At 38.9% G+C, this 13,839-nt stretch overlaps 1 protein-coding gene and 1 long non-coding RNA gene across 2 annotated transcripts; one reads left to right on the top strand and one right to left on the bottom strand.

Annotated features, from left to right (window-relative positions):
- Positions 1–450: 450 nt before the first annotated feature.
- Positions 451–9,773, top strand: LOC146622819 (uncharacterized). Its single transcript, XR_014906585.1, has 3 exons — positions 451–583; positions 1,148–1,235; positions 9,392–9,773. It is a non-coding gene; the product is annotated as an uncharacterized LOC146622819 (long non-coding RNA).
- On the bottom strand, positions 6,638–10,760 carry LOC146622820 (uncharacterized). Its single transcript, XM_085366424.1, has 5 exons — positions 10,682–10,760; positions 8,211–8,468; positions 7,399–7,686; positions 7,038–7,313; positions 6,638–6,956 (listed from the first exon to the last, which is right to left on the bottom strand). The coding sequence occupies exons 1-5, from the start codon at positions 10,737–10,739 to the stop codon at positions 6,835–6,837; spliced, it is 1,002 nt and encodes a 333-aa protein (XP_085222550.1). The 5' UTR covers positions 10,740–10,760; the 3' UTR covers positions 6,638–6,834.
- Between the last annotated feature and the right edge of the window lie 3,079 nt (positions 10,761–13,839).

Genomic DNA, 13,839 nt, shown 5'->3' on the forward strand with positions numbered 1-13,839 from the left:
CTTTATTCATCCATGTTCTGGCTGGTGCCTATCCCAGCTCACTTAGAGGTGGGTTACACCCTCGGTCATGACAGAGCTAACATAACAACGCAGACAACCACACCCTCCCATGCTTAAAATTACCTGATAGAGTTGTATTGTTGATTGTCTACCCTCTTCCTAACCAAGGATGTTTGCTTGTGTGCTTTTATGACCCTTTGATCAGCAGTAACACACACACACACACACACACACACACACACACACACACACACACACACAGTATGTCATATGTTAATGAACCTATGCATATTCATGTAACCTCAATAAAAGGACAGTGTACGGGAGGACGGACGAGAGCTACTGGGGTCAAGCGAAGGAACGGCGTTTGTCTGGTTCTCTCCCGTGCACGAGTACCATGAAGAAGTTTGCCTACTTGCGTCTTGCTTGCAGTGTAATTATATTGTCTTAACGTTCCAGCGAATAGGTTTATGCTACAAACCTATCATTACCAATTAACCAAATAGGCATCTTTGGACTGAGGGACGAAGCCAGAGCACCTGCAAATAACCAGATGCAAACAACATGTAAATTCAAATAAAAGGTGCGGTCTGAGCAGATTCGTATCATTAACCTTGTTGCATGGAAATGACCAGTGATGGGAATGCGTTACAAGCAACGGCGTTATTTTTTTCAGTAACGAGTATCGTTACAACGCTGTTACAGTTGCTAACAAGAAAATGCGGTCCGTTACTATTTGTCAACAAACAGACGGTTGAAGCTGTGTTCGGCTTACTGCATATCAATTGTGTTAATACAGTATGTCAAAATGAAAACATAACTGTAAATTCAGACACGTGAGGTTGTGCTGAAAAGGATGATACCAAACAAGGCAAAGTAAACAGTTTTTAAAGGTAAAATGTGGTTAAAAATGGCCAATTATACCCTGGATCCCAGGGGGTTAAACATTTTTTAAAGTAAAGCAATAGTTACTTTTCAAGTAATTACTTACTTTTAGAATCTTGTAACTCAGTTACTAACTCAGTTACTTTTTTGAAGAAATAACTAGTAACTATAATTAATTATTTTTTCAATATAACTTCCTCAACACTGGAAATGACGATTGGGATAAAAGAAGCATACTAACATACTTACTTACTTTGGACAGACACGGGGGCAGGCAGAAACTAGATGACACTGCAACGTGATGAACAGCACACCAAAAACAACAAACGGCAAAAGCACGTAGACATACAGTAAGGAACAGGCTGTTTTTCTCTTTGCTGGTTGTTAGTCCAAATACCACGAGACAGGGGCCTCCTGAATTCCAGTAAACCTTTTCCAATATTATTTTGGGATCATTTTTCATTACAACAGAAACCTGTTCCAGTAAAGTGTTTAGTGCAAACAATTCATCAGCATATTTTTAAAGTTTTTCCATCCCGCTTACCCTCAGTGTGTCGAAATGTTTTTGGTCACCTTACAGAACTGTAAGAATTTATGGCCAGTGTTCACAGTTTCTTTTAAGTTTGCTTTGGCTTTTTGAATATGTCATTCATTATGGTGCCTTTATTTGCTCATGGGATTTATCTTTGTTCTGCCTCACATTACACAATTTGCTGCGTCATTTAAAGTCATTTAAGGTTAGATAACTTTTCTTTTTTTTTTCCTTACGTAACATTATCAGAAACTGGACTTCCACAAAAGATGATTTCATTTTTTGTAAAACCCACATGCATTTAATCTCATAGTATTTACTCAACACTGATCACAGTTTATTCAAAGCATACTTCAGCATTCCCAAAATAAAAAGTGAGTAATAAATATAATGCATGAAAGCCAGGGTGAAGGATTCAAGTGTCAGAGTGACTTGCTGAAATGTTTCAGAATAAATGATAAACTTTTTTTTTTTAAATTATGCTAATACTAAAAAGTACAAATAAAAAACACTTTAGGAAAAGCTCTTATATTTTTTCCCAACCTTTCCCTGAGACTTTATGCTTTCACATTTACCTTAAATGCTTGTGTTTCAGTTATAATGTTTGGTGAGAAACTACCAACTTCAAACCATTATTAATAAACAAGTTGAAATTCTACAAAAATGGTTCTCCCAACCTTGAACATCAGCTCTTACTTATCTGTTCTCACCTAAAACTGTAAGGGTAGTGTTGACCCTAAGTTGTGGGACAGATGTGACGGATCTAAGGGTGAGCGCTCCAATGAGGATGTTGACAGACGCCCTCCTACTGTGATTTGTAAAAACCGCAACCTGGCCAAGCCAAGTAAGGATGAGGAACTTTCCTGCTTGCTTCCACTTGCTTCTTATCTGCAGGTGGTATAGATCATCTGGGTTTCATGCTTGTCAAACTTCTCAGAAAGGTGATACAATTTTTAGAAAACTGTATTATTTCAGACAACCAATTGTTTTCACACACTAAGAAATACTCTTTCCCACGTTGGATGTGAAGCACAGGCAAACCATTATGCCCCTCTCAATAGCACTGAGTAAACAGCGGGTGTATTGTTTGAGCTATGACGGGACGAAGTTCAGCATCTGAGCAAACCTGTGCTGTGTATACTGGCCAAACAGAAGATGTGATTGATGTATAGGTCATTTGTAGATTTTAAAGGTAAGTGTGAGGGGCCCTGTTGACATGAAATTATAGTCTTAACTCTTTAGTTCCCTATTGCTGATCACTATTCACAGTCCTAGAAAAGAAAAAACAACATTTGATGAGCCATGGCAGAGTTTTATAAAAAACCTTATGTTTTTTTACAAACAAATATGATGTAGTATAGCTGCATCCTGCATTTGATAATGGTTTTTGTACACATCATTTTAATGCTAAGGGTGAAATGGTGGGTCTAATTTCAGCCAGTGAATGCAATACTTTGTAGTTTAATCTACAAATTTTTGACATAACCAATAGCCAATAGTTAGCTAGCTAATCAATCAAATGTAATGGAATTAAAAGCTAAGCTAGGTACTTAATCATGTTTCACTATTTGGTTTGAATAAAGTATGAACTACCTGTCAGACTTCTGCATTAATATTTTTAACATCGCTGTCATCATGTGACTTTAATGTATCTGGTGTAATATGTTTTGAATTCATCATATACAAAGTTCTGTTGTACTTTTTAAAACAAGTATATTGTATGATACATCTGAAAAACAAAGTAAATGTCAGACCATGTAAATAGAATGAGAACAACAAAAACAACAATAAATAAGTAGAAAATGGTAATAAAATGTTAATGAGGAAGAGGAAGAGCTTCTGCTTGATACCCTCATATGAGGAGTTTATATTACACTTCCAATTTCTCCAATCAGGGCTACGTTTCAAATGATGTGACTCATCCTGTGCATGCCCAATTCAGTTCTGCTATCACATGTGAAAAATCAGCACATTTTGTCAAACACAGACAATTTAACATGAAAAAAAGTAATTTGTATGCCAAAAAGTAAGTTTTTCTACTTTATTTCAATGTTTAATAGCATTATCTGCTTTGCAGTTAAACTCATCAAATTTAAATTATGTTGTTTGTATGTCTATGGGGATATATTCTGTGTAGGTCTTTAGTGCTAATGTTTTAGCCGTTGGCTGTAATGTTAGCTAGTTCATGGCTATAGGAGTCTGGGTCAGTTGTAACAATAATGCAGATGTTACAACTTACCACACTATTACTTTAACTTATATTAAACAAGTTGGGGCAACGACATCAGCAGAGAGAGGTTCACTGGTCGTATTTGTATATGCGGTTAATGCCATTGGCAACACAATTCCTCCACTGTTTGTGTTCCCACACATACATTATGCAGACCACTGTGTCAGAGATGGACCAGTAGGAAGTACTGGTAGTGGAAATAAATCAGGATGGGTGCAAGAAACAGATTTCCTCATCTTTCTGAAGCACTTTGCAAACCACACCAAGGTAAGCCATGATAAAAAGTAATTCAATCGCGATGCTGGTGAACAACTACATTTTTTCAGCTTCATTGTTATGTTCAAAATTGGTGCAAGAGTTGTAGGTTATAATGCCCACTGAGCCAATGAGGCCAAACTCAAGGAAGACCAACCAAAATTAATGAAATATTCAGTTGCAGAAAATTCCATAATTTGTCTTTTTTGGGGGGTTGGAATATGTTCAAAAGTTAGATTTCTGCATTCTGTCACACACACACAGCTACATAAATGGCTCTAAGTGCATTCATGTGTTGAATAAACAAAGATTACATGTTAATGTTTCGTTAGTACCCTTATTTCATTGTGTTACATTTCACCCCAGGATATGTTACAACTAACCCAGACTATGGGGTTAATTGTAACATTTCACTCTTTGTGTTTGAGACCATACCATGCAATGGGTAATTGTGCTGCAGAGAAAATAGCTGCACTATTTAATAGCAGAGACATGTAAATACTTTGCATTACATTTTGAATCCACTACCTTAAACGAGCTCCAATTTACAGACAGAAATGTCAAAAATGTTACAACTATCCCCGGTCTCCCCTACAACTGAGTAAAAATACAACTTTGTCAGAAAAGAGTATTACACTTGGTGTTATTGCACATGTGTGGGTTTGTGTGTTTGATCAGCTGCAAAAGTCTTTGTTGTGGAGTCTGACAGCAGTGGGGAAGAAAGACCTGCGAAATCTCTCCGTCCCACACCGTGGGTGCCGCAGTCTCCCACTGAAGGAGCTGCTCAGTGCTGTCACAGTCTGCTGCATGGGGTGGGAGATGTTGTCCAACAGGGATGACAACTTAGCCACCATTCTCCTGTCACTCACCACCTCCACTGGGTCCAGAGGGCATCCTAGAACAGAGCTGGCCCTGCGGATCAACCTGTTCAGTCTCTTCCTGTCCCCGGCAGAGATCTTGCCACCTCAGCAGACTACACCGTAAAAGATGGAGTTGTGGGAGAAGTCTGCAGTGTAGATGGTGAAGACAAACAGAGCCAGAACCGTTCCCTGTGGGGCAAAAGTATTCAGCCCCCTTGAACTTTTCCACATTTTGTCACATTACAGCCACAAACATGAATCAATTTTATTGGAATTCCACGTGAAAGACCAACACAAAGTGGTGTACACGTGAGAAGTGGAACGAAAATCATACATGATTCCAAACATTTTTTTACAAATCAATAACTGCAAAGTGGGGTGTGCGTAATTATTCAGCCCCCTGAGTCAATACTTTGTAGAACCACCTTTGGCTGCAATTACAGCTGCCAGTCTTTTAGGGTATGTCTCTACCAGCTTTGCATATCTACAGACTGAAATCCTTGCCCGTTCTTCTTTGCAAAACAGCTCCAGCTCAGTCAGATTAGATGGACAGCGTTTGTGAACAGCAGTTTTCAGATCTTGCCACAGATTCTCGATTGGATTTAGATCTGGGCCAGTCTAACACATGGATATGTTTTGTTTTAAACCACTCCATTGTTGCCCTGGCTTTATGTTTAGGGTCGTTGTCCTGCTGGAAGGTGAACCTCCGCCCCAGCCTCAAGTCTTTTGCAGACTCCAAGAGGTTTTCTTCCAAGACTGCCCTGTATTTGGCTCCATCCATCTTCCCATCAACTCTGACCAGCTTCCCTGTCCCTGCTGAAGAGAAGCACCCCCAGAGCATGATGCTGCCACCACCATATTTGACAGTGGGGATGGTGTGTTCAGAGTGATGTGCAGCGTTAGTTTTCCGCCACACATAGCGTTTTGCATTTTGGCCACAAAGTTCCATTTTGGTCCATTTTGGAATTAATCTTTTTTTGAATATCTTTTTGTTTCAATAATTTAAAAGAGAAAGTACATAACAGACATAACATAAAACACCAACCTACATTTTCTAGTTTATAATTAAACACAGGATATATATACATATACTACAGAGATTGCAGCATTTCAACTGAAACTACAATGAGGTTAACATGCGAATGTTGGTTTCTTTTACAACAAAATGAAAGCAGATGTTTTAGTTTAATTTTCCCCACCTATTCTTACGCCTGACAAAGCAACTGAGATATGACAAAAGAAGAAAAGAGAAAAACAAAGGTAAAAACCTCAGTCGCTCTCAGTTTGCTTAGTGTGGTTGTCTTCTCTGCATTAATTGTTCACTTTCAAAGGAACATGAAACTGATTGTTGAATCACTGACCACATGCGCAGAATTGACGTCACACAATTTGTTTATCAAGCTGGCTTTACAAAAGTAATTTTTCACTGAAGGAGTTACATCCCAGCGAAAGAATCTTTAATAAATCTTGAGGTTTGTTTTTGAAAAAGACAAAACAGTCAGAGTACTTATTGCAATATCATTCACAGAAATATTTTACATTTTATGTTCCACTGTCCTTGAAATCCAGTTCTTCTGTGTTGTTAGTGACACCTTGTGGTTAAATTAAATTAATTACAGTGTATGTTTTAATTACAAATGGCTTGTAATTAAAACGTACACTATAAAGGAGCATAAAGAAAATCATGTGTCAACTTTAATTGTTAAATAGGAATCAACTCCAACTGTGACTTAATGCACATAATTTATTTTTCATATGCGAGTTCAGATGTTTTACAAAAATTCATAAGAAAAAACACTGCTTCTACTTTTCTAACATTTGACATCACATATGTTTCTTTTGCACAAATAATAATAAACAGAATAAGCTGCTGCAGAAATAAATAGCGTGGAAAATATTCACACTAAAACCCCCAAATCAAATTTATGTTGTTTTTCTCTGGAGTGTAAGTCTGAGTTGAAAAGTTTTGTAGATATCAGCTGCATTTAGTTGTAGTAACTATTCTATGATAATCCATGGTGTAGTCATGTGTTTATTTGGGCATAAAGCTGATACTGGGGTGAACTGTCTCTTTAAAGTGAATATAAGTATACTGTTTCTAGAGCCCAACCCAAGAGGACCCACATTCCCAGACTGAGGATTCCTGCAAAAAGTCCACTAAGCTGCATCGCCTCCGATCCAGAGATTGGGATATCTGTTGAGAGAAAAAGAAAGTAATTGAAATTGATTTAGCAATAAGAATAGAAACAAGCAAGTGCTAAAAAGTTGTGCGTACCTTTAACTTTTACCATCTTGGTGGCCTCAGCAGAACGTCCAGCAGCTTTATTCTCTGCAATGCAGGTGAAATTTTGAAAAGTCCCAGGTAGTGAAGGAGTCCACCTGACCTCATTTTTATGAACTGAAAAGTAGGTTCCAACAGGGAAACCTCCCCTGAACTCCCACCTGACGGTGCATTCCACATTTAAGGTGCAGCTAGTCAGGCAGGTGAACTCACTTAACTGACCAGGAAACACAGTGTCAGGTCCGCTAATGCTGACGTTCCACTGATCATCTGCAAAAGATTAGAAAGCTTGTTGCAGTTATGACAAAACACAGCCTTTCTTGTTCTGGTTTAACCTCTGTATCCTTGTACTTACAGCTGAGTAGATAGCCCAGGCTGACAACTGTTGTCTGTGATGTAGGCAGATACGTTTGACACTGGTAGAAACCAGCATCAGAGGGCAGCAGGGAGTCAAAATGAAGTGTGAGGTTGTTTTGCTGAAGCCACATATTTTCACGCAGGGTCACCTCTTGTCCATCTTTATACCAGACCAGGTCTGATAGACCTTGTGGATCACCAAATCTGGCATCATGGCAGATGAGATTTAATGACTGGTTGAGAGATGGTACAGTGTTCAGCGGACTGACTTGTACAGATATTTGATCTGTACAAAAAGAAAAAATACGTTTTTAATTCATAAAGTGAGAATAAAAATATGGACAGTAGTGTTAAGCCACACCTCTTAATCTTTGCATTCAGTTGTCCCAGGTGTGTAAAGTCAAGCACCTAGCCATGCAGTCTGCCTTTACAAATATTTGTGGAAGAATCTGTTGTTCTATAAACATCACTGAATTTGAATGAGATGTAATAACATGCCACCATTGATAAAAATCAGTATGTGGAATTTCCTTCCTCTTAGATATTCCCTCCTGACTCAATAGCTGCAGAGTTTTAAACCTCCTTTGGCATTAGCATCAGCTGAAAAACCACGTGCCCAGGGCCTCATGACAGGGTAGGTGTAATCTGTAGGTAGCAAAGTAGTTTTGTCCATGTAGTGTGTCCTAATTATGTGTAACTCATACACTCACCTTGTTCCTGTCATCAAGGCAAACATTTTAGAAGTACAGAATAAAAGGTACCTTTGTTACTTTCCACTATTTAATGTGACATTTAACTTGATGTACTCACTTGTAATTTCTACAATGGTGTCAGTACTTGTGTAGACTCCTGTTTGTGGATTGAAGACAGTGCAGTGCAGTTTCACTGTATCATCCAGTCCATCTGGTGTCCAAGTTAATGTGCTCCCGTCGACTGTGCTGGCCTTAAAGGACCAGGTGTAGATGCAGTTTGGAAAACAATTAGATGAGCATGTGAAAGTAGTGGGGGAACCAGCTGTCACCCTGCCAGTCCAAGAAATCTGCACCTTGGTCCCCAAACCTGGTAAACCTGAGGGACAGAGCAGTCAGGATGGCTGTAACACATACCAGTAAAAGCCACTCTGTGTCAATACTGGTACAATACTGGTTAAAAGCACAAAATAACTCAATCTGAGAATTAAATAATATATAATTCATTACTCCATAATGGATATCTATCTGCATAAGTATCAGTTAACTAAACAGGAGTTCAGACGTGTGTCCAGACAAACTTGGCTGGCCCTTAAAAATGCATCCTTTTAAGGCCCTGGGGACCAAAAATGGTCCCGCCCCAAAAGTGCAATAGAAAGATTATATATTCATATTTTTTTCCACTTTAAATTGGTCAGTCTTTTAAAACTACTTCTCCCTGAAATATTCATATAAAGTTTTAATTATATTTTCGTTGTTTTAACCATTTAAATCCCAGTTTTATTACATGAGCGCCCTGTTTTTTTAGCCCCAAAAAACAAAAAACTAAATATTTTCCAAAAAAAACCATTTGAAGTAATATTTGTTTGTTATTATAATTAGGCCTTTAGATGGACCAAAGATTGGCACCAACATTCATTTCGATCCACTTTTATTTTTTTTGCAGGAGCAGATTTTAAAAAATGCATCCACCTTTATGCCTAAGGACAATTCCCCAAAAAGTGCTATAAAAACTTTATAAATTCATATTTTTTTCCACTTTAAATTGGTCAGTCTTTTAAAACCACTTCTCCCTGAAATATTCATATAAAGTTTTAATTACATTTCGCGGATTTTAACCCTTTATATCCCGGTTTCGTCACATGAGCGCACTGCTTTTTTTGCCCCAAAAAACAAAAAACTTGAATATTTTCCAAAAAAAACATTTGAGGTAATATTCAATTGTTATTATAATTAGGCCTTTAGATGGACTAAAGATTGGCACCAACATTCATTTCGATCGCCTTTTTTTTTTTTTTTCAGGACCAGAAAATGGTCCCCAGGCAGGCAATGCTGCTCCTCTAGGCCGAAAGAAGTGCATCTTCCCGGGGTAAGTCGCGACGATCACCGGGGCACGATCACCGGGGACTCCTTTCTACAGCACACATGTCCGATACCACGTGACAACAAATACGTCATTTCCTGTTGACTAAAAAAAAAATGCACCCTCTCACGGCCCTAGGGACCGAAAATGGTCCCGCTCGATCAGCGGGCGAAGCCGCTGCTGCACGCCGGAAATGAGGCTTCCTTTCCCGCAGGTCTGTCTAAGCAGCCCGCTGTTTTCCAGCAGGGGTCAAATGTGAAGCAAGGGCGCCACCCGGTGGACAAATAAAAAAATTACAATTCTAAGGCCCCTAGTCCAAAACGGAACCGAAATTTAAGTAATCACCAAGATGTTAACGGTAATAATTCTGCAGTGAAAAATAGCGTTTATAATGGAAGTCAATGGGGCCGCAAACGGCCCCTAGGGCCTTAAGAGGATGTGTATTGTTAGCTTAGCCACTGAAGCTAATTTAAGGAAGTCAGACCTGAATTTTGAAATGAAATTATGCCAAACTTGTTTTTAGAGAATTTGGCTATATTCCATTCAACACAGTGCAAATGGCTTGTAACTGAAAAACTAAAATGTACAAAAATGGTCCCAGGGCCTCAGTGGGTTTAAGTGCGAGAAAAAGATGATGTAAGACATATATTAGAATCAGCAGGTACTCAAAGCTGTCAAGTGTAGTTCTTAACCTACATGTATGTGATAGAAGGAACGACAGTATTCAAACGTTTTTTCTAAGAGCACATTTGAAAAAAAAGGTTTTGCTGCTTCCACAGATGTATGGTTAAATATAAACTTTGTTAACATACAAATAATAATGATAATTTACATGAAAACAGAAGTTAAAGAAGCAACTGTCTTTCAGCAGTCACTTAACTTAATTAACGTAGTCAGCCGACCTGAGTGACCGAGGAAGGCTGTTGCACAGTTTGGGCACAACAACCTCAAAAACAGGATCACATAATATGAAGAAAAAGCTACTTTTCAGTCCTTACTCAGTTAATTCATTCCATGTATTTTTAAATCAATATCCAAAATCTTTACACTCAGAAGACGTTATGTATGGATAAATGTGATAAACATCTGCTAAAATAAAACATGAATCAAAGCACAGAGACCCTTATTCTTGGGCCTTATGTATCAGTTACTTTGTTACTATTGTCATTCATGTTCATAGTCAGCATTTAAAAGAATAATAACAGTGAACACAAATGAAATGTTCTCACCCATAAGTGCCACCAGCAAAAGACTCTTCCAACAGGATGTCACAGTAACACTCGCCATGTTTGACTCTGCTGTAGGGTTGCTTTACCTTCTTTGTTTTTATAACAGCTGTGAGTTACTGGGAGGAAGTTTTAAATCATTTACTAAATCTGTTAAAACAGTGCAGATTACAGTCACACTTTGATTTCACAACTGATGTTGTTTAATACTGGAATTCCCGTGATGATGAAATCAGCAGAAGGTGGAAGTTCCCTGAAACAAGTGAGGAAAGAGGTCAAATAGAGTTCAAAGAATGGGTTAGATTTTGTTGTTGTTGTTTGCATGTATTATTTTTTTGTTTGGTTTTTATTTGTATTAATGCATGGACTAGTCAAAAGCTGCGTGAAATTGAAGATGTTTATAGTGCACTCCTCAAAGCACTAGATGGCACTGTCTCACAGGAGTCTTTTAATTCTGGTTCCTTCTGCCTCTAAATAACCTCTGTATTAAAAAATATTCACCAAGAATTACCTGGACCTTTTGGTTTCTCTCAACAAGCCTGCAGATGGGTAGTAACACAGTAATAATGCAACATCCAACTATATATTTCTGTTCTCAGCTAATATTATATTTATCTTATCTTTTCTAGCCCTCGTGAATCTAAAACATTAGTCCTGTGATTGACACTTTGAATGTGATTACATAGAAGATAGAGTATGAATTATGAAATATACCTAATTTAACTTCTGATGGCAGCACAACGATAAGCTTTTTATTATGTCAGATGACATAGGGGTTGAGTCTTCCCTGCTGTCACACACTAAGATAATTCAGTAATTATCATTGCTCAGAGAGGTGGGGCTTTTGAAACAAGGGCAAAGACAAGCAGTAAAAGTTGCTGTCAGTCTGTTACTGGTATAAGTACAATAGAAAAAAAACATTGTAATCTATGCCATGTAGACAGTACTGTGCCAATATCTTGAGTCATCCCTCACGTCTTTATAGTTTGTTTCCAAAGAAGCCAAACTGTCTTGTCCTTTTTTAAAAAGTGGTCTTGGTCCAGGCTTTCTGAAAGTCTTTTAGAGCTCTTCAATTCTTGTACCTGACCTTTTTTTTTAAAAGGAGTGTTTACTTTTTAATCCACCGAATTAAAAACCATTCAGCATTACGAAGCACCTAACTCAAAGGATGACCCAGTGCTGACTACACTTAGCAAAGAACCAATCAGAAATTCTATTTTTAGACACTTAGTCAAAAACCCATAATTTCTTCCCATTTCTTTAGTTGAATCTAGGAAAAATGTCAAAAATAACAAGTTTTACAATCACAACATCACAAAGGCAGATATCTAACACTGACTTTCAGGCATGAAGAAGCTACAGTAATATTATTCAATGAAGGCCTGACAGCACAAGTCTGGAAAAACACCACAACAAAATACAGTATATAAAATACACAAAAATCAGTGGAATGGTAGGGATAAGATGCAAGCCTTCAACACTGTAAAAAAAAAAAAAAAAAAGTTGCTAAAACTTAAAAACTCAAGGCAACCGACTGCATTTACGTTTTTAGGTTCTGATGGATAACTTATAATTTCAAGTTTAGGAGATAAGTTGCTTTAGCTAATGTTTTTGTGTTGACAAAATTAATAATTGTCCTTTTTCTCAACTCATATTTTATTGTTTTTGCAACGTATTTCCTAAAGTTTACACAACATATTTTGTTTTGCCAATCAATTTCCTCAAGTTTAGAAAAAGTATCTTTCATAGTTTTCATGAGGTGCTCCCTGTTGTACCAATGAATGTTTACACAGTTGATTTTCAAATAACTTTGTGTTCAAACACAACTGCACCACTGACAATGTTGACTTTTGAGATTAGCCATTTTTAACATACTGACAACATTCAGCCACAAATAAAGTCCTTCCAAAAACACAAAAAAAGTCAAATTTTTGTAACAAATGTTACTCATCCAATTTTAAAGGTGGTGTTGTCAGACAGAATATCAAACCTATCTTGATAGATAGTCACTAACAAACAGATTCAAAACATCAGATGGCAGGATGTGAACAACTTCTATCTGGTTTCCATACAGCAAACAACTTTCAAACAAATTTTTCCACCACTTGTCTTTTAATAGTAATGGTATCAACACTCCAATTTCCTGTGAAGTTCAGTATTGTGCCACATTTGTTATAAAACTAGTACAAATGTACCTAAAACCAGATTATAAAAATTGTTTAAAACAGCTCAAGTTAGAATAAAACCTTTCACATTATTCACACTCTCATTACACATACATATAGGATCTTGGGGGTGGGCACAATCACGGAGTCCAAATTACCATCAGGGTGTACACCTCACCCCTGGCGTCGTTGCCCACCTCTCAATTTTAAATACACTTAGACATTAAGGGCTATCAGGAGGGACTATGCGCTTACCTGCTGCTCCTTGGCAGGTAGCTCCAAGCCCTCCTGGGTTTTAATTGCACCTTAGAACACATATGCATCAACACTACAATGAGCGGGTGGAGGGAGGTTTGGAGTCTTCTCCCACCCCCGTTCTCTGCGGCCTGCTGGAGCGGGAGGGCTAGGAGGAGTTGGCCGTCCGACTGCGGTCTGGGGTGTGGGGCCTCCCTGCTGCTACGGAGTCGGGGTGGTCTGCCTCTCCCCACCGCAGGGAAAAGGGTAACACCACCTGGGTCTGGGTGCAGTTCCCCCCTCCAGGGGCAAGGGTACCTAGACCCGGTTTGTAGAGTACGCTTGGGGAGTGTGATCGTGTGTACAGCGTCTCTTTATGTCTGTCTCCACGTTGGTTGAGTGTGGAGTAAGTGCACATGAGAGCATGAGGGTGGGAATGGATGTTTGTATATGTGTGTGCCTGTATGTCTGTGTCTATATGTCAGGTTGGGTATCAGACGCCACCTCTCTGGGGACACCTCAGGCCCTCCAAGGTTTGGAGGCCTATCTCCACCCACCACCACTTCCCCTGCCGGTGGCGGACTCCCTCAGGTGTCGGTGCGTTGGTGGTTCTTTGTGTCTGGGGGTGGGCGTCCGGGTACACACCGGCTCACTAATTGGCGGCTGCTTATCGGGGCCTGGAGCCTGGGGCTCGCTCGGGCCCCTTCGGAGGTGGGGTGCCCCCGGCCTCTTGGCCTGGGGCTCGGTCACTCAGGCACAGCT

The sequence above is a fragment of the Diplotaxodon limnothrissa genome, linkage group LG11, assembly GCF_057381915.1.
Source record: "Diplotaxodon limnothrissa isolate DT_005_m linkage group LG11, D_limnothrissa_male_GT1.1, whole genome shotgun sequence".
In the NCBI taxonomy this organism is placed as follows: domain Eukaryota; kingdom Metazoa; phylum Chordata; class Actinopteri; order Cichliformes; family Cichlidae; genus Diplotaxodon; species Diplotaxodon limnothrissa.

Excerpts from the sequence above, each read along its gene's own strand:
- LOC146622820 (XM_085366424.1), bottom strand. The coding sequence starts at position 10,739 with ATGGCGAGTGTTACTGTGACATCCTGTTGGAAGAGTCTTTTGCTGGTG. Across the intron at positions 7,687-8,210 it reads CACCATTGTAGAAATTACAA|ATCAAATATCTGTACAAGTC; the intron begins GTGAGTACATCA and ends CTTTTTGTACAG. Across the intron at positions 6,957-7,037 it reads CAAGATGGTAAAAGTTAAAG|ATATCCCAATCTCTGGATCG; the intron begins GTACGCACAACT and ends TTCTCTCAACAG.